Source organism: Stenella coeruleoalba, assembly GCF_951394435.1.
Source record: "Stenella coeruleoalba genome assembly, chromosome: 16".
Lineage (NCBI taxonomy): Eukaryota > Metazoa > Chordata > Mammalia > Artiodactyla > Delphinidae > Stenella > Stenella coeruleoalba.
In genome coordinates, this window is record NC_137162.1 from 23,925,664 (window position 1) to 23,949,781 (window position 24,118).

At 47.6% G+C, this 24,118-nt stretch overlaps 1 protein-coding gene across 8 annotated transcripts in view; it reads right to left on the reverse strand.

The window, feature by feature from the left end:
• The window catches only part of SORCS3 (sortilin related VPS10 domain containing receptor 3), a 742,043-nt gene that overhangs the window by 314,975 nt on the left and 402,950 nt on the right, over window positions 1-24,118 (reverse strand). For 7 of the 8 annotated variants that reach the window (XM_079900511.1, XM_079900512.1, XM_079900510.1 and 4 more), the window contains one exon: window positions 13,090-13,189. Coding sequence is in view for 3 of the 8 variants with exons in the window: in XM_079900508.1 (XP_079756634.1) it covers window positions 13,090-13,189 (100 nt within the window). In the remaining 5 variants the exon portion in view is untranslated. Of the gene's footprint in view, window positions 1-8,919; window positions 8,984-13,089; window positions 13,190-24,118 lie in introns of those variants that run through there. The other variant, XM_079900515.1, reaches the window with a different exon arrangement.

Below are 24,118 nucleotides of genomic sequence, written 5' to 3' on the forward strand. Positions count from 1 at the left end.
GTTTGGAGGTTCAGGCCAGCGACCACTTTGGATAATTGCATCCTATCTCTCTGCTACTCTTCTCCGGTGTCTGTCCTTCTTGTCTGGCCTGGCCTGACTGTTTTAATCAGTCAAGTGCCTCTCCTCTTACCATCCCCCAACTAGGGAAAGGTACCCTATGAAAACGGGCTGCCCATAACCTGACAGTCCCAGTCAGGAACCCCGTGCCCAGGCCTGCCATGCACTCCGTGGCCTGGCCTCCTGCTATCTTCCCTTCTGGCTGGTCTTTCTGTTTGGGGCCTTTTCTCACCCTTTGGACTTCAGCACACCTTCTTTCTCCAACTTGGACCTTTTCCCTCTTTATTCAACCACTTCTCAGACTCTCCTCTGATTTTGCTGCCCTTGCCTGCTCTGGGTCCAAGATGGCCTTGGGGACCTTATCCATGGCCGTGTGCCCTTGGGCAGTTCCCCACCTGAGTCACCCTGGCCTGAAAGATTGACTTGGCCTCTTCTGGTCCCAGTGCCCTGGAGACTCTGGGTTTACTGGACGGACAACAAGAGCCTCAAAGCTCGCAGCTGTCAGCGTCCTTGGCCACCCGTCTGCCTAGGTCTGTCTGCACTGTGCAGCGTCTTTCTGTGCCACTTCACAGAAAGAGCGCTGGGCTTGAAGCCAGAAATCTGATGTCCAAAACCATAGTTCTGCCATTAAGTGGCCGGGCAACCTTGAGTCAGTGAGAGTCCCCCCCCAGGAACTCAGTTTCTTCAACAGTTTAATGAGAAGCTTGAACCAGACAAACTTCCAGTCACCTACCAGAGCCACACCTCTCCAAGCCAATCACTCGATGCCAGAGAGAGGGCCTGGGTGCCCAGCCAGGCTGAGCACACGGGCAGCTTCAGCATGGGATGACCCCTTGTTTGCAGGCACCGGCTGTCCTGACATCGGGGCAATGATAAGAGTAATAGTAATGGTATTTACTAACCGGACACCGGACTCAGTCACTGGCCAACCATTTGCAAGCATTTTTCATTTAATCCTCCTATCAGCCTATGAGATGGGTACTAGCATTATCCTGATTACACAGACGAGGAAACGGAGGCTTAGAAATAGTTAACAGTGGGGCTTCCCTGGTGGCGCAGTGGTTGGGAGTCCGCCTGCCAATGCAGGGGACACGGGTTTGTGCCCCGGTCGGGGAAGATCCCACGTGCCACGGAGCAGCTGGGCCCATGAGCCATGGCTGCTGAGCCTGCGCGTCCAGAGCCTGTGCTCCGCAGTGAGAGGCCCGTGTACAGAAAAAAAAAAAAAAAAATAGTTAATAATGTTCCCAAGCTACCAGCTGCTAAGAGGTAGAGCCAGGGTTTGCACAAAGTGGCTTCTTGCCCAAGTGGAAAGAGACCCCTGGGGACCCGGGCAGCCCCACCCTAGGGGGCTCCAGAGTGGGAATGCCAGAGCCGAGGCTGTGCTCACCCCAGAGAACTACTGAATGCTCAGGCCTTTTCCACAGGCGACAAACCGCCCCATCGTCCCTAGTCTACGGTCTGTCCGATATTGAAGGAAACCCGGCACCCCTGTGTTCCTCTGACTTCTCCTCTCCACAGTGAACATCTTCCACAACTTCTCAGCACAGGACCACGGCATTGTTGGACTGAAAGAAACACATCCCTCTGCATATCTACACTCCTTTTTTAGATATATAAAGAGCGGTTTCCAGAAGGTCACCATGTCCATCTAAGCCGAGGGAGGCCAACATGACAGCATACTAAAAGCTTATGTTTCCAATTTGGGCAACCTGGGTCTGAAGCCTGGCCTGGCATCTCCGTAGCTCGGAGACCTCTGTCTTTTTGCTTTGATGCGTTCTCTCTCTTTTTCTTCCCCCCATGAGTGCCCGCAATCACTCTCACTCTCTCGTCTCCCTAACGTTCTCATAACATGGGGATAATAAAAGTATTTACTTTATATATGTGTATATTTTAAAGCCTTTATTGAATTTGTTACAATATGACTTTTGTTTTATGTTTTGGTTTTTTGGCCCCGAGGCATGTGGGATCTTAACTCCCTGACCAGGGACCGAACCCACACCCCCTGCATTGGAAGGCGAAGTCTTATTAACCACTGGACCGCCAGGGAAGTCCCTAACTTTATATATTTTTGTAAGGAAAGTGTTCATGTAAAACCATGAGCATGGCACACAGTAAGTGCTCAACAAATTTCTTTCTTTCTAACACTCGTGCTGGACCTAGTCCCGGTCCTGATGTCTCGTCTAGCAGTTGCTGTCATAACTACAGTCTCTGAGGTCTTGGGGAAACTGCTTCTCTCCCAGCTCTCAGCCCCAAATGAAACTCCCACTTAAATACCACCTCTGCCAGTGCAGGGTCCAAGCCTGAAGCGCCTGTGTGCTTCCTGGGCCTGGCGCAGAGCACCCACCCAACAGCAACGAGCTTCCCAGACGTGCACTTTCGAGACAGATCATCTGTACACCACCAAGAGGGAGCAATGAATCCAGGTGTGCATCTGCACAGATGGAGGGGGCGTTTCGTGGGGTTACGATGCCGGAGGGCTCCCTGGGGCTCTGGAGCCAGGCAGACCCGGATGCGAAGCCCTGTTCCAGCAATTCTACGTGCCTAATGGGGCTTGGGTGATAATGGGAGGAAACTGGCTCTGCACATACTACCCAGGGCTGGCAACCATCACTTTTAATGTATTGTCCATTAAGTGAGATAGAAGCAATCAATGGATCCGTGAGAAGGCACACAAGGCAGGTGGCTGGATAGAGGGAGAAAAGGAAGGGATAGAGAGAGGACAATTCTTCTGTTGTTTTGGAAGTTGAACAGACTTTGCCTAATGCTGGTTTGAGGAAGGGGTAGATTCCTTTTCCCAGGATGAAAAAGTCGGCTATTAGAAATGGGCTACCTGGGAACTGGGAGGCATTGCTGAGCAGAAGGGAAGCCAAAGAGAGGTCCATGGAACTGGGGTCACACTGTTGAACCCCTACCCTGTGCGCTCTATATACATTATGTTATTTTATTCTTAAATTTGCTTTTTTTTTTTTTTTTGCGGTACGTGGGCCTCTCACTGTTGTGGCCTCTCCCGTTGTGGAGCACAGGCTCCAGACGCGCAGGCTCAGCGGCCATTGGCTCACGGGCCCAGCCGCTCCGCAGCATGTAGGATCCTCCTGGACTGGGGCACGAACCCGTGTCCCCTGCATCGGCAGGCGGACTCTCAACCACTGCGCCACCAGGGAAGCCCTAAATTTGCTTTTTTAAATCCCATTGTGAGCCCCACTTACAGATGAGAAAGCTAAGGCTTAGAGAAGGTAAACTGTACATCCAAGGTCACACAGCCAGGCGCGGGGTGTGCTGTGAAGCCCTTCCCTCCTCATCATCACTCCTCGCTGGGCACCACCGAGGAACCAGGAACAGCGGGAAACTTTCTAAACTGAACCGCACTCTTTCCCATCTCTGGCAGCTGAGAGATATTCACATACACTCCTTGTACCTCCATCCTCTCTGGTTCATTTCTTTCCTCCGTCTGGTCATCATAAGACAGCCCGGCCATTGCTCAGGGGGAGACTCAGGCTGCAGAGGGACAGGGCTGTCTGTCCGCTCCTGTCCCTGGGGACCCTCCGCATGGGGCTGCTAGCACCAAGCTGGGCCCCCATTTGTCACTGAGGTCAGTGTCTCACTCTGCATGGCTGCGGGGACCGGGATTTGCTTGCTCCAAACCTGCCCTCGAGCCATTTGGTGGCCCGAGGATCCCAGGATGCTCGCCCCTCATTACCCGGACATGCTCAGCAGCAGAGCGTGTGCTGAGCGCTGACGTCTGTCATGCTGACCTTGGGCTGGTAATGCGGGGACCGGCCGGGGGCGAGGCGTGCGTGGCAGTAGCAATCTCTCTGCTTGGTTGAGCTCACCAAAGAAGAAAAAAATAGTTGCTTCTTTCACTGGTGGTGGTGGTTTTTGTCACAAATATCTCTACTTCAGGGGCAGTGAGATCCATCTGCTGTATAACTTGTGCGTCAGAATATTAGGAAGAACGTATCGCTCTGGCTTCCCAGGCTCTTTGCAAAAATTGCTCTGGCCTGTGATGCTCAGAAAACACACCCAGAAGGTCTGGTGAGGGCAGGGCAGGGAGAAGAGATGGAACAGGATGCCTGATCCAGGCACCTCATTGGTCCAAGGGGCCTCGTCAGTCAGCCTTTCTCATACGCAGCTCTCGCGCTATCAGCCCCTAGCTCAGAAGCCTGCTACGGCTCCCCATGCCCTCTGCACTGAGTCGTAACTCCATCCCTGAGCCTCGATGGGTCTACAGTATATAGCCCCACCCATCTCTCTCTCGACTTGCTGCTGCTAAACGCAATACGCCTATTAAGACCTCCAAACCCTCATTCTCCTATTGAGCTTGTCATTTCTATTCCCTCCTTCTCCAAATCGCAAGATTTCTTCCAAAGTCTACCCAATTTTTGCCTCTATCTTTCACTGGCTCTGATTGTGCCACAGGACAGCTTCTTTCTTCAAGCCTGGTGCAGTATTAACTCTTTCCGTTATTTCTAACGTTTGCACAATGCTCTTTGTTGAACATCTTCTAGACACACACAGATGCATGGGTGTGTGTGTATATAAAACCCCAAACCAAGAAAAATAAAATTAAAATAAATAGGTTAGGCAAACATAAATCATGAAGAAGTACAGTAAAGAGCTAATTCTTATTATTTCTCTTAAGTGCCTGGATAATCTTACTGCAAATCATATCATTATTTTTAAAAACTATGATATACTCAATGCAAACCCCAAAGGGCACTTTGGAGAGAAGCCAGGCTATAGGTTTATATTCTTCCCATTTTCAAATAAAATGCAAAAGAAAAAAAACTAGTGATCATTTTAATGAGCCTTTAAATAAATTCTTGGCTAGAGCACGGCAGCAATTTATACAGGGGACCACATGCATATATTTGCCGAGAAAGGGACTTTGTGACTAAAGAGTGAATTTCCAAGAATTACTCTAGATTCCTTTCCTTTAAGTGATTAGTTTGAATTGAACCACACTTCACATCCACTCCATCACTGGGTCACACTTGCAAAGGCAAATGGAAACTTGTAAACCAGTGTCTGCCCCTTCATTGATCCACCTCTCTTCCGGCTTCTTAACTTTCCTTTGTTCTGATTTCTCAGGCCCTGAAGAAGTCAGATACTTTCACTTTCGGGGGGTTTCCTTTCTGGTTCTTTTTCTGAACATACCAAGAAGAAAAAGGTTTGAACTTGGAATCAGTAAATGAAGACGGTTTGGTCCAAGTTCTGTTCTTTTCCTTTTTTTCACTCCTTCCTCTCACACATTTCCCCCTAAACTCAACTTCCGAAAGACTGCTCTAGCCTCTCGGTAACTGTTAATTTATGAGGCAAGAAAAACGAGGTGGTTGTGAATTAACAAGAGTGGGACCATTTCTCTCCATCAGCAGAATAATCAATCTCTCTCAGGCAGTCAGCAGGTTTGGTTTTAAAAGAGAGGGAAGACGACTGGAAAAACACAGGTGGCGGCACGCCTCCTAGACAGGGCAGGATGTGAGACTCTTAAAAACCCAGGATTCTGGGGTCTACATCCTCCTCAAGGAAACTAAGAAGCAGGGAGCCCAGCAGGGGAGGCCCAGCAGCCCTGTGGATGGCCTGCAGGGTCCCTGGATTCCAGGGTGTGGGCCTGAGGGCAGCTCCATATGAGGGGTCCCTTTCTGTAGCTGGTTTCCTGCAAAAAAATATGACGTTTCTCATTTTATCCTAATTATGGTCCCAGAAAGAGGGGATAGGTAAACAGCTTGAGAAACGGAGGCTCAGACAAGTTCAATGACTTTTCCAAAGCCCAACAGCTAATGAAGAGAAAGGTCTAAACCAGAAATCCTGATTCCTTCCCTGACACTCTGCCCCAGGGGACCTAGTCTCACTTCTTTGATAGCCATTTGCCTTGGGCACCCTACTCAACCATCCTGTGCTTCCAATGTGCTCAAGGCAGTTTGGATTCCAGACCCTTGATTTCTCATCCAGGTTCATCTGAAATGGGATTCCAGCTGCAATACTGCTCAGGCTTTGAGACCAGAGAGATGGGAAGCTATGGATGTTTGCACAAAGCCTACAGCTTATAACACATGCTCACTGAGATGGGCAGGGAGTACATATTCCCAACTGTTCCCTACCTGCACCCACCCCGGTCCCCAGCCCGGGTTCTCCACCAGATCTGTGTGCTCCAGCTGTCAACAGCCCATGGGCTGAACAGAGAACACTGCACTAGGAGTCAGCAGACCCAGTGCCAGCACTGGCTCTGCTGCAAATGACTTCATGACCTCGGGCAAGCCCACAGGTGGTCTCTTCTGTTAAATGAGGGCCTGCCTAGACAGTCTCTGAGGGCCCTTTTATTCCCAACACGTGGTGAGTCTAAGAATTAAATATGAGTGAAAGTGAGTTACACGAGCACGTTAGACCAAGGTAAGTGACCATCAGCAACGAAATTTGAGCAGGTCGAACGGACCTTCATCAAACCTTCATCATCTGCAAATGGACTAATGATAGCACCAACATCGTAGAGTTGCTGGTGAAGTATTCAATGAGTTAATTCATATAAAGCATTTAGAATAATTTTTGGCACATAGTAAAAATTCTCAACAACTGCTAGCTGCTGCCCCTCCCCCTCCTCACCATTATTACTGTCATTCTTTTTTTTTTTTTTTTGAGGTATGCGGGCCTCTCACTGTTGTGGCCTCTCCCGTTGCGGAGCACAGGCCCCGGATGCGCAGGCCCAGCGGCCATGGCTCATGGGCCCAGCCGCCCTGCGGCATGTGGGATCTTCCCGGACCGGGGCACGAACGCGTGTCCCCTGCATCGGCAGGCGGACTCTCAACCACTCGCCACCAGGGAAGCCCCATTGTCATTCTTATTATTTTCATAAACACTTGTTACCTTGGAAACAGAAATGAATATTAGCGCTAAGAGGGATTTCTCTTACTTGCTCTTTAAATATAGCTTACTGTGCACATTTTCTGAAGGAAGAAAGCAGGGTCCACAGAGATGAGGTGCCTGGTTGAGGCTGTAGGAAGTAGGTGGCCACAAAGGCAGAAGTGTGATGCAGCAGAGCTGGTCCCTTGCCTGCTACTGTGACACTTGGTGTCCTCACCCCCGGGTTGCCAGAACAGATGCAGACAGCATCTCTAGCTCCCTTTCCTGCCGGAGGAGGGCTGTGCACGCCTGGGTGAGCACAATGAGGCTCTTGGGAAGCTGCATCAGCTCATGCTGAGGGAACCCCTCAATTGTGCCACGGAGGATGCTGCAGTTCTGAGTTCCACCAGCAGAGACAGCAGCTTTCAGGGAACCGCCCACCTTCTGAACAAGGAACTGGGACTTCAGAAGAGCTGGCCGGAATGGGAGGGCTTATCTGGCCAATGTGTGGCCACAAAACCAGGAGCTTTGGGGACCACCCCTTCCAAGGACTAGCCACCTGGCTATCCATCGAGCCCAAGGTCCACAGTTGCACACATATCACCATGTAGCCCTCTGAGAGGCACAGTCCAAATGGTGGTCATCCAGACCATCTAGGCTGGAAGGAGCCTCAAAAAGTAGAGGACCCACCCTTGCCACTGTACAAATAGGGAAACGGAGGCTCTGCAAGGGAGATGGCTTACTCAAGAACACCCCGTCACCCAGGGGCAGAAAACCAGGACCAGAAAGAAGACATCTGCCGCCTTCTCCTACTCTGATGGTCTTACTCTGAACTGACACAAAAGGTCCCTCTGAATTGCAGAACCTTCTATGTGATTCCTCTGAATCAAAGGGAGGTCTCTGCGAGCCATGCTCAGCTTAATTTATCTCACTCGGATCATAAAAGCACCACTGCAGGCCCCCAGCAAGAGCAGCTTCTAAGTGTTACCCTTATTCTGTTGCCCCGAAGACCACGTTGCAAATACCAACTCTTCACCTGGAGAATTACTTACTACTCAGGTCATGGCACATGACACCAACTGGATACAAGGATTAAAGTAGATTTGGGACAGCCTGCCAGGCCCCACACCCTGAACTCCACACCCTAGCCCGTCTAACACATTTCGAAATACATAAGTTTCACGTGAAAATACGCAGAGAAAAATCTGTTAAGAAAATCAGGAACTGATGACAATGATGGTGTGGCTGTAATGAGCCCTTGTTCTCGCAGGGCGACAGTCATCTATCTGGAGCTTAGATTACAGAGCGGTTGCTGCAGTCCCCACCTGGCCAACATCTCTCATGGACATTACCTGCCTGGCCCTTGTCTGCATTTGTGATTGAGTCCCTAGGTCTATGCAAGCAGTTGTTTTCTGTGTGCATCTCGTCTGCCCAAATAGACTGCACATTTCTGAAAGCCGGAAACTCCCATCCAAAATACTTTGCTCGGAGCTAGACACTTAACAGATAGTTTAATAGCCTAAAATTACCTTTCCACATTCTTTTTTTGCTTTGCTTTAGTGTAAGAGATTTTAATATCTGTGAATTGAAAGTGTACTATCTTAGAGCTGACCTTCCCTGACCCCTCCAACGATCTCAGGAGACATGGTGAAGGAAAGCAGGGGTCCAAGATCTTAAGAGTCTGTGTTTTGTTTTGCTTAGAGGTTTTCCATTGTGTCAAAGATTGCTCAGGGTTATGCCGCTGTATTGAGAGACTGACACGGGAATAACCAACACCTGACCACACACACAATGCCTCTTAACAGCTTGACAAAGGCAGCCTGCTCATCGGAGAAATCTGACTGGTAATTCCCACTGTATTTCTGCAGGGTAGCCTGGAAGTAATTATCCTTCTCCCTGGTAAATCAGTTAGGAAAGGAGGATCTAACACTCCTCTCCTCCTCCAAAAAACTGCTAATCCTCTAACAGTAATGGGCAGAAAACCCCAGGCAACAGAGTTACTATGAATAGAGACATGAATGCACTCACCTGGTCTTTTTACCTGTGGCAGGGGCAGCCAAGCTGAGGCAGGTCAGAGTAGAGAGCATGCCCTGTGTGGTCAGACAGAGGTGGATGGACCACCTCAGACAGAGGTGGTCAGACAGAGGTGGTCTAGCTACTTTAGAGAAAGCAAATGGCTCATCTGCCTGAGCCTCAACTTCTTCACCTGCCAAACGGGAACAAAACTACCAGGTTCAGGGGATTAAGAGTGAAACTTAGAGTATAGAAGTGAACTTAGCCTAGTGCCCAGAACTTATTAGGAGCTCAATTTTAAAAAGTCTTTATCCTCTTCTGACGCCAGCCCTTATGGTCCTCCCGCCTTCCTCCATCCCCACACAGGCGCACACACCTCTACCCTGCAGTAATTTGATCACATTTGATCACATTCCCTGGCAGTCAGGACTTTTGTCTGCTCTGTCATTTCCAAAACACTCTTTCCAAATCTGCAGGTGTCAGCCGTTTTCGAGCCAGAGCAATTAGGCCATAACAGGCCTGCATTTCTCCATCCACTCAAAGATTTGCTCTTAAACAGATACCTGTGTCTAAGCTAAGCCCCTCCCTTGTTGAGGCACAAAGACTTCAGCCTGTTTGTACAAAGCACAGTGCTGGTAAATGCAGGCTTGACCTCGGCACATGCCATTCTGCATGGGCCTAGGGACAGAGTCAGCTGACAGTCATGAGTTCTAGGAACCCAGGGACGTTTATCTCCTGCAAAGGGAAGGGGAGGCTGTGAGCAGAGCCCTCCTCCAGAGGCGAGCCTCACATCCACATGGGGAACTAATGCAGTGCTCTTCGTGTTCAAAGTGCCAGACGCAGACATCACCCAGGCAATGGGCTAACTGGCCAGTGGCCAGAGAAAAGCAAACAGCAAGGGATGCAGAATCACATCAAATACAAGTGGGGCAGGTCAACGCCATTAAAATAACGCTGATGCCCCATACCTTAGGATGGTCTAGAACACTTCAACTCAAGTAGCACCCAGCCCTTCATATCAATACTCTAATTTGGAAAAAAAAACTAGTAGACGCCACTAATCTAAATCTCAGCTTCCTTGAGGGAGTCCAGCATTGCCAGATGTATCCTAATTTGTCCCCCAAATCAACCTCTTGGAAAGATTGTTGCAGACTCACCATTTATAAGTAAAACAAGCTTGGTGTGATTTACATAGAGGCTATTTCCTTATCTTGCCTGCCTTCTAAAGTGCCTGGGACGACTGGCAATTATATAGATAAAGCTTCTAAAAGGAATCTAAGCATAGTTAACGCTAACTAAGGTTATTACTAGTAGGAGACTGTACACACGTTAACCACTTCTACTTTCAACCTAATAGCTTATTAGCTATCTACATTTGGAGATTTTATGTTGTCAAAAAAGTGTTAAGACATCAACAGTTAGCTTTGGGAACAACTATATAAATACAAGCACACTCTACTGTTTGGCTAGGGGTGACAGAACTCTGATGTACTCATAGCCTCCAAGGAAAGCAGTAGCCACCTGTTACATAAGTAACTCGTGAGGTGAAAAGCAAGTGTTTCGACAAGATGAACTGAAAAATCTGCTGCAGACGACTTCCATGAGCTGGTTGATGAACATGGGCAGCTACCGATCATTTGAATGCTTTGAGAACCAAAAGAATCCTGCTTAATTCAAGCTCAGATGAGAAGCCAGGTGACCAAAGCTTTAAACTCCAAGACATGTAAGCAGGACACGTAAAAAAAACCAAAACAGTTTCATTACAAGGTCATAATGGCCCAGAGTACCAGACCAATAAAGAAACAAATAAGAGTGTTTTCATTTCCATCTAACTGTCAGTTTGCCTGAGCGGCTTGAGAAGCATAGTCTAGTGAACTTGAATATTCTAGTGAAGAGAAAGTCACGAGGTAGAATATTTGTGCACCATCAGCACCCCAAGGCTCAGAATACAATCAAAGACACCAAATGAAACAGAATCTAATTTCATCTCTCCTCGGATGACTCAGAAAGTCCTTCAGGAGCACACAGTCTCCTTATGAAATGAATGTCTATTGGTATTTCCAAAATAAATAAATAAACAAATCCATGATATTAGTCTATCTTTTGTCTGTTCCCTATCTGAGGGAAGAAAATGTCTGCACTTTTAACCTTCTGGGCGGCAGTGCCTCTTAAGGTGGGATTTAACTGTGTCTTGGTGGTGTTTCTCTGAAAAGACATGCAAAACAGCCTAACTTTTGTCAACTGGGCAATAATTCCTGTGAGGAAGTGCTCCAGAGAGCCCATGGTCTGAACGTCACCTCTGGGAAGGAGAAATGGAGGTGCACTTCTGCACCAGTGGGCTCCAAATCCCAGCTTTATGATCCTTCTAACCCTGAGTATCTGCCTTACCCTGCCCTTTGTCTCCCACACTACTGAGCACCTCTAGATCATACTAAGAAGAGATAAAACAGTCAGGAGTGGAGAAAAATGGAAAAAAGACTGAAAGAGATGTTATGAGTAGGAGTCCGATGGGAAACATACATGACAGATGACTACCAGAATGGATGCCAACAGGTGTGACCCTTCACGTGCCCCTTGGGAAAATCCTCATGAAGACAGCTGATCTATCACCTACACGAAGATGTGATTAATTCTGCTGTGGTCCAGACATAGGTCAGAGATCAGTGCTAAAGGACATCTGCCATGTGTCAAATACCCCCTTCTTGCTTCTCCCAGAGTGCAGACACCCCCTATGATTCCACCTGACCCCAAGTCACTGGGAGTTAAAAACCAACTGCCCATCCTGCCGCTGACCAGCTGAGTGACATGGGTGGGACATCTGTCCTCTGTGGGCTTCAGCTTCCTTCCTAATGAAGGGAGAAGGCAGAGGAAGAGTGGAGATAGATCATGGCTGACTTGATTCAGTCAAGTCTTATCATGTGTCCATCATGGACGTGGCTTCAATTCAAGGCCACGAAGCAACTGCCTCAACCTCCCCGGTCAGGACTAGACCATGAGTTTTCAAGCACGGGGCTGTGACTATACGGGAGGAAAAGGAGCAGAGCCTGGGCTGAAGCCAAGAAACCTACACTGAGCATCAGGAGTCCTGAGCTCTCACTGGCTCCATTCCGTACCTGGCTTTGGAGCCTTTTCTGGCTTCAGTTTCCTCATCTGGGAATTGAGACTATTGGTATAGATGAAAGATTCTCAACCAAGACTCCGTGGACATCTTGGGTCCAGAGGGGGGATTCAAGGTGTTCCTAAACACCTAAAAATTGTTTGCAAAATTTGGGGGGCGTGTGTCCAGAGGGGAGCTCTAGAGCTTTAATCGCATTGGCAGAAGACTGCAGTTTAAAAACTACAAATAACTGCTTGTATCGATGAAATCTATGATCCCTTCCAGCTCTAACATTCAGTAATTCAAATAACAATATGGAAAAATGGGGAAATGACAACCCTTTGGGACACAGCATTTATTTTCTAAAACCATCCATCATCCCAGGCCCCCTCCTCCCAGGAGGTCTCAGTGACCAAAGTCTGACCTTATATGATTTCACCCATGTCCTGGCTGTTAAGTGAAGAGGAAAGACAGAAAAGAAGAGGCCAGCAGAGCCAGTGTGCTCCCCTGGGCCTCAGAAGGAGCTCTGGAGCAAGTGGAAGAATCCTGGGGCTGCCTAACCTTCCCTTGGAGGAAACCGACTCCCTCTTTACAAGGAGCTCTCTGAAAACAGAGCAGCAAAAAGGAGGCTATAGGAGGACTCGGCTCTGGAGTCAAGCAGACCCATTTTCAAATCCCAGGTCTGTTGCTCACCGTGTTATCTGTTACTGTCTGGCATTAGGCTAGACAGTTACTTAATCTCCCCGAGCTTCAGTTTCTTTGTCTGTAAAATGGGGACAGTAGTCATTTCTACCCCAGAGATTCACTGTGAGGATAAATGAGCTAAGGTGTGTGAAGCACACACCGCCATCCTTGGCTGAGAGGAACCCCTTACGTGGTTATATAGTTTTATTATTGTTATCGTTGTTGTTATTATTATTGCTACTAGGCAGTTGTTAGAATTACAATGTCTGTGGTGTTCTTGGCATATAAAATAGGCATTCTGTAAGTGACTCCACGGCTACTGGTTTTTTTCCTTAACTCCTAGGCCTTGGAAGCCCTGCCACTCCGCAGCGAATGCCCAGGACCCATTGACCACCCCCTCTCACCTTCCTTTTGTTGGTGGGATTGACGTAGAGGTAACTGAGGACAGTCTTCAAGCCCACTTTGTCATTGAGCTTTTCATAGGTGGCGCCGTAATCCGTTGATCTGCAGGTAGGAGAGAAAGAAAGAAAGGGAGAGATTGCTTTACCAAATGGGGGACTGTGTTTCAAGGGGAGCCCAGCTCTCCCCCGACCTGCATCTTTGTTCCCAAATCACACGAGTGCTTAAAGGTGTTCTTCAGAGATAAAAGGCCCCATTAATTTTAGAAGAGCAGTTAGACTGATGCAGCTGCCTACTACCTAAGCTCGCTGCCCTTTGCTCCCAGCCTTTCTCAGAACCTACCTTCCTGCCCTCTGGGCGGCTGCGAGTGACAGGAGCTGCCGGGGAGCCAGGCCACCTGCCACAATCAGCCCTCTGTCCCCGCGGGGCATTGCAGGGACCTTCTCCTGAGGTCCCTGGGTACAACCAACTTCACGCCCCTCCACTGAGTCTGAAGCCAAGGGCCCCTCAGAAGGGCAGGAAGCACTGTATCCAGGAGCTGTGGGGTCCAACGGCCAAATCGGGCCGCAGCCGGCAGAGTCTGAGGCTTTACATGGGGAGCGATGGTGTGTCAGGGGGAAGAGCCAGCGACACTGGACTGCTGCCAATAGCTCATCACCCCAACGCTCCTGCTGGCCACCCGCCCCTCCTTGGGGCCTAATTTCCAGGGCTCTGACCTCGTACCAAGACCACGAGTCAGGGCTCAGAACAAAGGCGGGCCAACCAAGCCACAGGCTCCTTCCTCTGCATCCCGCCTTTCCACAGAGCAGGAGGGAGAGCGAGTACCCGACAATGGATTCAAGTAGCCGAAACCCCTGCTGCTCCCGCTTTGCTTCCCCACTCCCATCCCAGACACCTCCCTCCCTTTTCAGACCACCAGGAGCTTCAGGTTCTCATCCCCTTCCTGCCATCGCCTCCCTTGGCCAGACTCAGGAAACCTCTCCCACTGGAGCTTCAGAAGGCCACAGAGGCCCGTTCACTCTCTCTACGGTGAAGTGACCTCGTGGATGCCTGCCTTCTGACGCCGGCCCTGTGTCCCCCTAGTAACTACCTGCCCCTATCTTTCCTTGGTCCTTTACCCACCTTCTAACTCTAATCTGCTTCTGCCTTGGCCCACAGATGAGTTTTATAAGTCTAGCAGCCAAGCTCTGCGATGACCTTTAAGAACTGTCTCCACCCCCCAGGTTTTGAAGCAGAGGAGGGAGATTGGACTCCATTCCAAATACAACAAGGAAAAAGTGGGAATTTATAGCCAAAGAGAAGGGTGGGAGTCAGTGGATAGAACATTACTAAGAAGGTAGGGAAATTCTTTGCTAAGCCGACCCGACAGGATTCTCACTGAAGGCAGGTCAGGGTGGTCAGACGTCCCCTGGGGGATGGTGGAGGATGAGGAATTTGATCAGATATTGAGTATGATGAGATACTGCAAGGGGTTGGGGGGATCCTGGCTAAACTCACTTAGCAGAATTGTTGCTAAAAATGGGCTCTTTGAGGACATATCCGAGGACAGGGCCTAGCTGAAAAAGAGCTCGGAGGGTCCTGACTAGAGCTTGGTCAAGAAGAGAATCTTTGTCAAGCCCCATTCTATCATCACCACAACAGGTTTAACTCAGATAATCGTAAGGCCCCTTCTGGACTTGAAATCTTATTATCCCACCAGCACAGCGCTAAGCTGTTTCCAAAGAGCAACTTTTCCTCATGCTATATATAGCAAACATCTTACTTATAAGAGCTAAACTCTCAGGGCTCCCGGCATGACTGGTGTCACAACGAACTTCCTCCCCGCGTCCAAATAGCCCTCATCAAAGGCAGCGTACTTAGCAGGATGCACAGTCTCTCTTCCTGCAAGCCGCACAACCGAGTCCCACTGACTCTGCTGTCTTCCAAAAGTGGCTGCACAGGGTAAGGGCTTCCCAACACAGGATGCGCCACGGCTCAGCTTCCTCTGCTCCTCGGGCAGCTGCTGCTCATTCAGGCAAACAGAAACAAGTCTCACTCGGTGAGGACACCTCAAGGAGCCACTGAGCCCTGGGACCAAAGGAGGCCTGGTCTCTGCCCTTTCCAGCATGGAGGCCACACACCGCGTTGACCACGGAGTTCTGTGGGCCCCCTTCACCTGGGGTGAGGGGCAGCTGGCAGAGAGGCCTCAGCACCACGGCCAGAGCCAGCTGTGCCTGCAGAAGTCGCTTTGACAGGAAGGCAGACCATCCTCCACCTTGTGACTCCAGACATCTGCCGGCGGGGTCTCTCAGAGGAAGCAGGCTCATTTCCCCTAACTTAAAGCTAGTTTCCCAAAGCTTGACATCTTGACGCTAAGCTCCTAACGCTGAAATGTCCTGAAACCTGGAGACTTCACACACATGCATGGGCACCCGCCATAGGCCGGGCACTATGCCAGTTACCATTTGGAATGGCTCAGAACACACAGCTAACCTGGCAGGCAGCACGTGAGAAGTGCCCAGCCACAGGGCTCCCAGCTTCTGTTCTGGGCTCAGATTCCTGCAGTTCCAGAAGGTTATTCCACTGCCGCGTGTGTGTGTGTGTGTGTGTGTGTGTGTGTGTGCGCGTGCGTGCGCGCGCGCATGCACATGTTTGTATCTCCCTCTCTCTTGCTCTTTGTCTTTCGTTACGAATTATTTCCAGAACACAGAAAAATACAAGATGCCCAATCATACACCCACTACTAGATTTATATGTTGTTTAGGAGCACAAATGCTTGATCATCGTTTGGAGCGTTTTTGGATTCACGTAAATGTTATCATACAGGATACACATTCTGCAGCATGAGTATTTTGTCCAACATTCAGTCTGGGGGTTTTATCCATGTTGACACACCTAGCCGTAATTCATTCACTGTAACTGCTGTAGAGCATTGCGGCTTACCAATAAACCACTGTCTATTTATCCTTTCAACCCCTGATAAATAGTTTTGTCTTTTTCCTTTAAAATCTGCTATGATAAATGTTTCAATCGCCATTTGTACATGTGGCTTCTTGTGCATCTGTAAAGAAAAGTTTTTTCTAGAGAGACATCTTGATGTGCAATTACCACTCATACCCCATGCATAACTTCTTTGCTGGTATTTAACAAATTTTTCTCTAAGGAGGCCTTCAAAGAGACACTCCCTTCGTCCCCAGCTCCAGAAGTTGGGCCCTTCTTTATTGCCAGGGCCTGAGTCCATAGCTCCTGACTGTCTCGCCCCAGCCATCTCTGTCTCTGGAATCCTGAATTCCAGAGCATCTGGACCCAGAGAGCAGCTGGGGCCCTGAGTCCCGGCTTCAGGAGTGCCGTGTCTGGTTTTCCCATTCACATCACTGCAGGTCACCTGCTCCATGGCTCCACTGCCTGCCCAAGGATCCGCGTGCTGTCGGGCTGGGCCTCCCAGCTGCCAAGCACTCACACTCCTCCCCAGGTGCCTGGTGATGACTGGTAGACTAGATGTCCATCGTCTTCAGCCTCCCAGCACTCCTGGTCTGAGCCCTTCAACTATTCAGAGCTCCTGTCCCATCCTGATAGGCCTCCAGAAGACTTCCGTGTGGGCCAGTACATTGCAGGAGGACCCCCTCAGCCTAACTTCCCATAACCCTGGTAGTCACCCAAAGCCAGTCTCTCAACGACAGTTTCCAGGGTTGAGTTGTGAATACACTATACTTCCCAGCAAGCTCTCACTCCTCTAGTGAGCTTCTGCAGGAGCGGATGGTGGCAACAAGCATATGGCTTGCTATTTTAAAAGTGAAAGAACAGAAAAGAAAAACTTTTAGCCAACGCAGCCAAGTCAGCTTCCTGGTAGAGCTGAGCTGGGGCTCAACACCACCCCCCCTCGCTGCATCCCCAAAGCCACATTCCTGCCAGAGGTGAGAGGGCTCCAGAGGGCACTCTGCCAGTTCTCACCAGCCACCAGATGTGCAGGATCAGGGCAGGCACACTGCTCTCCTAGTCCCACCAGCTGCCTCCCCTTGTTTGCCACCTGTGCTCTCAGCCCCCCTCCTCCTTCCCTCTCCAAGTCTCACCCCTGGGAAGGAACTGGGACATTTCAAGTCTTTTACTCTTTGATTCTCTTATCAGTCTTTCATCTTCTCAGTGGACTCCCTTCTCTGTGATATTATTTAAATTAGCAAACCACCTCAGTCCTGATAGTTCCTTTTCCTGTTAGCAATTTTATTTTTGCTTTGCTCATTTCTTAACACATCTCTATCTGTTCTCTGTTATGGCATCTACCATGTGCCAGGGACTGGGCTTACCCCTCCTCCCTCTCCAGTAAGGGACACTTACTTACGAGGAGCTACAAAGCTCAGGCAAGCAAATTGCTTTCTGTAAAAGGGCCACAGAGTAAATATTTTAGGTTTTGCCAATCTCTATCACAACTACTCAACTCTGCCCTTGTAGCTCCAAAAAAGCCAAGCAGGATACATTAATGAATGGGTGTGCTGTGTTACAATCAAACCGTATTTACAAAAGCAGGCGGTGCACAATTGGGTGGCCAGGGCTGCTCTAGCAGACTACAATATCAACCCCTACCATCCCTACCACCAGCCAGGCTCCCATCCCGCTTTGGTCTCTAAGACAACTTCCCAAGACTCTGGCCAAGGTCTCTGATACCCTAACTCACGCTTCCCTGTCTGGCTGCCATCAGGTCAAAGTGTCTGCCTAAGCCTGGCACTCAGGTCTTCTCAGGCCTTTGCCCCCTTTACCTCCCATCTTCACTCTCCCAGTGAGCTTATGGCTGGCAAGTGTCCAGATTTCCTCCTTTTTGACTCCCAGCTCTAGTACTAACTACATCTTAGAGACTTTTCCTACAACTTCAGCCCACACCCTCCTCTGCATTTGTATCAACAGCGTTAGGAGTTCCCTATTTATTCTCTGAATACGCTTATGTGCTTTTTTCTTTTCAGCAATGACTAAAAGCTCCTTAAAAGAAAAACAACAAATGAAATCTCTTTTGAATTGCTGAAAGTGCAGAGCACTAAGTAGAGAAAAGGAAGATGCGAGCAGGGCAAACACAACTATACCCAGTGCTGGACGAACTAGCCCTGTGAGCTCTTCACTTCTCTGAACAATAGCGGCGCTGTTGGGAGGACTCCATAGAGAACAGTGAGAAACACAGTCTAGCATCTGATAAACCCCTGTGCCATAAATGTGTGTGGTTGCCATTTTTACGACTACTCCAGATTGTATTTTTCTCAAGGACAATCACGTTGGGTTTTTTTCCTTGATTTATAAACTCCTTACGCTTAGGGGGTGAGGCACATGGACGCCCAATTCATCATTAAGGAATCTTTGGCCCCAGTTTCCAACTGATGCCATGAAAGTACAATATGGCCCAGCTGCCTGGGGAATCAAAAGGAAGAACCAAGCTTCCACGTGCCAGGCCCTGGAATGCCTCCACCAGCCTTTCCCCCTGAGTGTGTTCCCCTGAGCTACACCAAGAATAGTCAACAATCAAAGACCAGAGGCAACAAGGGGCTCCAGTGTGTGGTGAACCACAGCCCCCTCCAAGGGCAGGGCAGGAGTTTCCACAGCATAGCTCCAGACCCAGGGCTGCCCAGACCAGTCTTTATGATCCAAATGGAGAAACCACTGACGCTCCCCTCTGGCCTGTTCCACTCCCCGTCTTAAGGCCAGCGCCTAAGGCCGCGTTAATTTGTATCTCTGCAATGGCAGAAGCCCAACCTGACCGCAAATAACCAGACAGAAAACTAATTTCAGACTCCAAGCCAAAAACGAGTGACTTCAATAGCTTCACTCTGCAAGTGGACAGTGGCCCCACCCTCTGCTTCAGAAAAACCACAGGCAGGCTGATGCCCAGGCAGAAGCTCACACAGCTCTCCGTCACCTCTTTGTGTCATCTGACTCCACAGCCGCATTACCTCGTCTCACAAAGAGAGACACAGGGACACAGAACAGTTAATGTTCTCCTGCCCCAGCTATCTGAATGAGAGCCATCATGGGGTCCAAGTGCAGAAAATTGAAGGTAACCTGACTCTGGAGACCAGATCATGCAGAATTCATGGTTTATATCAAATAAAATGTAGACCCCCCAGCAGCACCATTCCAGCTCAGACCTAGGAGGGAAGGTTGGCATGTGTGGGCTGGGCCAAAACATTCAGATCCTTGGTCTTTGCTTCCCATTGAAGTGTGAACACTTCATTTCTCACTGAAGAATCTCAGTTAAGATGACAGAGTTGCTGGGTTGTTATGTTGAGGACTTAAGATGACAAAAGATCTCAACCCTACCAGCCAAGAGGCCTGTTTGTGTCATACTGGGGAAGGGAGGAAAGAAGTCCTCCAGAGAGAGGAGAGAGCACGAGCAGACCCTGAGAGGATGTGACATCCCATAATTCACTGCACCTTTGTTCACGTGAATATAGCGCATTTTACACAACATGCACACACACACACACACACACACACACTATACAACAGCATTAAAGAATCAGGTAGATGTCAAGATTATTGACCTAGAAAAGTCTCTAAGACATTACTCAATGAAAAAGCCTACTGAATAATAATGCATTAAAGATACAAACAGTATACCCAAACAAGACAAAACAATATATTTCCATTAGGTTTGTAAGTGTGTACACCAGTGCATTGTAAAATTTCTAGAGGAAAACGCAAATACATGGTAATAGAAGTTACCTCTGACTAGGGGCCCGGGGTGAGGTGGGTTGGCTATAAGAACTTGAGTTTACTTGTAATGTTGCAATGCTTTCCAAACCAAAATATAGCCATGTATCACTCATGCGGTTAAAAATAATCACAATAAAGTGATTTGTTACTGTGCAGTTATGAGGCAGATCAGTAAATTAACACATCTGTAGAGGAGCTCTATTATAGATAAGCATTTGCATTCGAAAAGACAACCCAACATAACCATAAGAGGATTTGTTTCAGTGTCAATCAGATTTGGTTTCAACTCCAGCCTGTGTAACCTTAGGCTAATTACATAAGTCTCCTGTTTCATATCTGCTCAGTGGAAATATAAATATCTCCTTCCTAGGATTACTGTGAAGCGTAAATGGCCCTAACACCACGCAGTTCACTTCACTGCCAGTTGCTGGGAGACCCCATGGTAGAACAATAATGTGATCATTGGAGGAGAAATTGTCCCAGGCATCTCTGGGCAAACAGGAGGTGAGTTATAGTTACATAACCACCAGTGGGCAGGCCAAAGCCATCCCATCCCCACCAGATCAGCAGTCAGCTACCAAAAGGTACATGGGAAGTTGGAGGAGTTGCCACGCATAATCAGAGACAGCCTCCAGCAGGTGGCCAATACTAACAAATTCAAGTCTAGGGAAAACAGACTTCACTTTGTTCAGTAAGATTTCCTCGGGAAAAAAAATAATGAGGCACAAACTAGAAGGTTCTGGACAGTTTTAGCAAGGCATCTCTATCTGGGGAGTAGATGTTTACCATTTCCCTTCAAAATTAAATGCAGCCAGTTGGGTCCCTATGACATGCCAGAATTATATCTGTGCACATCCAGAAACCCCCAGGATAAAGTGCGTAGCTGCCTAATGGAGAGATGTAAACTGATGGAGAGCCTCCAGACCACCCCGCTACCCTAGAGAAGCTAAACTCTGTGCCCCATTTATTTGTAAATCTTTCTCTTCTCTGGGATAAACATAATACCTTGCATGCGGTAGGCACTCAAATCATTAATTAATTTATCAGTTAAAGCAAGTCTATTTCCCCTGAGCAACCAGCCCCATAGAAAAGAGAGTGGCTTCTCCAGCTTCTATCCTCCTCCAAGAAGCCTCTCATCTTTCCTGCCTCTGGTTTCCTAGCGCTCAGCATCTGTGTCACTCTCAGGGAGCATCGTACCCGCTCTCTGGGGATGTACATCTCTTCTCTTCTGCTGTTGTTTTATGTCATTATTTAACTTTTTGTGCATGAGGCTTCTTTTTCCAGACAGAGTAAGTCCTCTGAGATCAAGGAACTACCTTGTGTATCTCTCTTAGGCCCTAATGCATGCTGCATAATGCCATGCAGTTTGAATTCTCAGGCTGAGCAAATGTGTCCCAGGGACTAAATAGTCACATTCAGATTCCCTTCTGCTTGGGAAAGGTTCTCCTGGGAGAGACTAACAACAAAGCAGATGTCCTTCAGGCAGAGCTGGTTCTATCGTTTATCTTACTGGTCATTCGGGGAAGAAAGAAGACTAAAGTATTCCAACACTGGATACCTCCCAGCCCAAGAAAGAACTGGAAACTCTCAGATACCCAGGAGTGAATCGCAGGTCTCCCATTTGAAGCTCTTATACCACAGCCACTCCATCTCCTTATGGGCCCAGAAATCTGAAGTCTCATTTACCTCTTCCTCTAAAAGAATTATATGTTGATTGCTATGCTCCCTGCACCATGCCGGCTACACAACATTACTTAAACAATTGCGCTCTTGGACACCACATTCTACACCCCAAACGCTCTTGACAACAGACCAGAGCTATAGGGCATGAAAACCAATCCCAGTTTTTTAAAGCTTTCCTTTGAAAGGCTAAGAAGAAGAAGCACTTAGCTAGAAGTTGGGTTTGTTCTCAAGTCACAGAGTATTTCTTAAACCATCATTTGGCCCTGAGAGAAATGCCCCTCTGAGACCTGCGGCAGCACTCATCTGAAGCCCTGGTGCCATGGATTGGCTCAGTAGACTGGAGCCCATGGCCTTAGAGAAGATAAATGCCACACTCTGGGGTCTTTTTTTAATTTTAATTTTTTATTTAATTTAATTTTTTTTTTTTTTTTTTTTGCGGTACGCGGGCCTCTCACTGTTGTGGCCTCTCCCATTGCGGAGCACAAGCTCCGGACGCACAGGCTCAGCGGCCATGGCTCACGGGCCCAGCCGCTCCGCGGCATGTGGGATCTTCCCGGACCGTGGCACGAACCCGTATCCCCTGCATCGGCAGGCGGATTCTCAACCTCTGCGCCACCAGGGAAGCCCTGGGGTCTTTTTAAAAACTAAAAGGACTGAAAACTTATGATAGAAATATCATAAAGTATAGAAAAGTATAATGTGCAACATAGACATCAATTATAGCCACGCTATACAGAGAAAAATCCACTTAACATTTTGGTACTTTTTTTTTCTCTAATCTGTGTGCATGTGTATGTTTACAAAATTGGGGGTTGTTCTCTGCAAAGTGTCCTACTTTTTCACTTAACATAATATTTTAAGCATCTCACCAGGTTGTTTAATATTCTTCCAAAATCATTTTAAAAGCCTTACAGCATCCCAGTGTATAAATGTATCATAATTTACTTTAACTGCCTTCTCGGTCAGATGGTTGGTTTCTGGCCAAATTTTTATAGTAAATAACTGTAGTGTGTATTCTTCTACATAAATTTTGTATGCGTCTTTGTTTCCTTAAAGTATATCCATGTTAATGTAATTATTGGCTCAAAGGGTAAAAATTATCATTAATATGGTAATTGTTACAAAATATTCTGCATGACATAAATATTCTGGTCAATCTGCACTTCCACTAACAGTACTTGGGAGCACCAGTTTCATTGCATACTGGCCAACACTGGGCATTAGTATTTTAAAATCTCTAAAAATAGGTGTGTTGGCACCAACGCATTATAAAAATATGAGACCCTAACTGTGTCTTTACACTGGAATACCATGTCTTTAACAATGGACCCCCTTGATACTTTTAAATATTATTGTGGATCCTAAGAGATTTAATTCATATGTTATATCCATCAGTCTGTACTGTATTAGAAATTGCATCTGATAAAATTTTACAATATTTATTCATTTATTTTAAAATAACAATAATAAAACATAAATACCATAATTTTATGAAAAACAACTACAGTTTCCCTAACAAAAACAAGTTAGTGAGAAAGTGTGGCTTTTTTTTTTTTTTTACATTTTTTGCAAAGCTCCTTAATATCCAACTTAATGGAAGACAGTTGGATTCTCATATCAACGTCTGCATTTAATCATTATGACATCACATACGTCATGTAGCTTCTAGAAAACTCTACTGTACACTTGTGAGTGAATGAGAATAAAAAAGGGCAAATAACACTTACTATTATCATAAAATATATTCATTAATCCCCTGATAGGGTTGTGGGCATTCCCCAGGGTTCCCAGGACCACACTTTGAGAACTGCTGCTCTACGTCAAACAACCGGGTCCCAGAGGACTGCAACTTACAAAGAGATCTTTTCAAGTTGTAATTAAAGCTATGGACTTCCTGCAAATCTCCTCTCACCTCAAACAGTCTTCTTCGCCAGACCCCATAAAGTTCAAATCCAGCCTCCTACATAAAGCCTTCTCATCTACCTTGCCCTACGGTGATATTTCCTTTCTCTGATTCTTTACTACTTTTATATCACTGCAGCACAATTTGGACTATACTCTCTGATTCTCATTGCCTCTTCTCCCCGCCAAAACTATAAGCTTCTTGAGGTCGGGGATCAAGCCTTTGGCTCACACGTGGGCTCAATAACTGATTTCTCGGGAGACTGCCACCCTAAGTCGCTGTGGCATTTAAGGAACTAACATTTGCGTAGTGCTTTATACGAAACACTTTCTCTTGAGATATTTCATTTAATTCTCGCGATGACCCTTTTACAAAGGTATTTTATCTTTGTCAGAAAAATGAGGAAATAGAGACTCAGAAAGGTTAAGTGACTAAGTAAATGACAGTGCTGGAACTTGAACCCAGGTCAATGGATTCCAAATCCCGTGCGCTCTACTTCAATTCGTAGCTGTTTATTGGAAACAGTGGTAACTAAGCCTCTGTTTCTCAAAGTATCACATAGTAGAGATTTCACTGACTCATCCTTTCAGGGAATCTCTGAAGACATTTCCTACTAGGAGGTATTACAGGTATTAAAAAGGAGAGCATTTGAAGTCAAAATTAGGCTAGAATTCCTGCTCTCCCACCTACTAGCAATATAACCCTGTGCACATTGCCTTTGCTTTCTGGGCCTCAGTTTTCCCATCTCTAATATAGGCATAATAATTGCTACCAGGCAG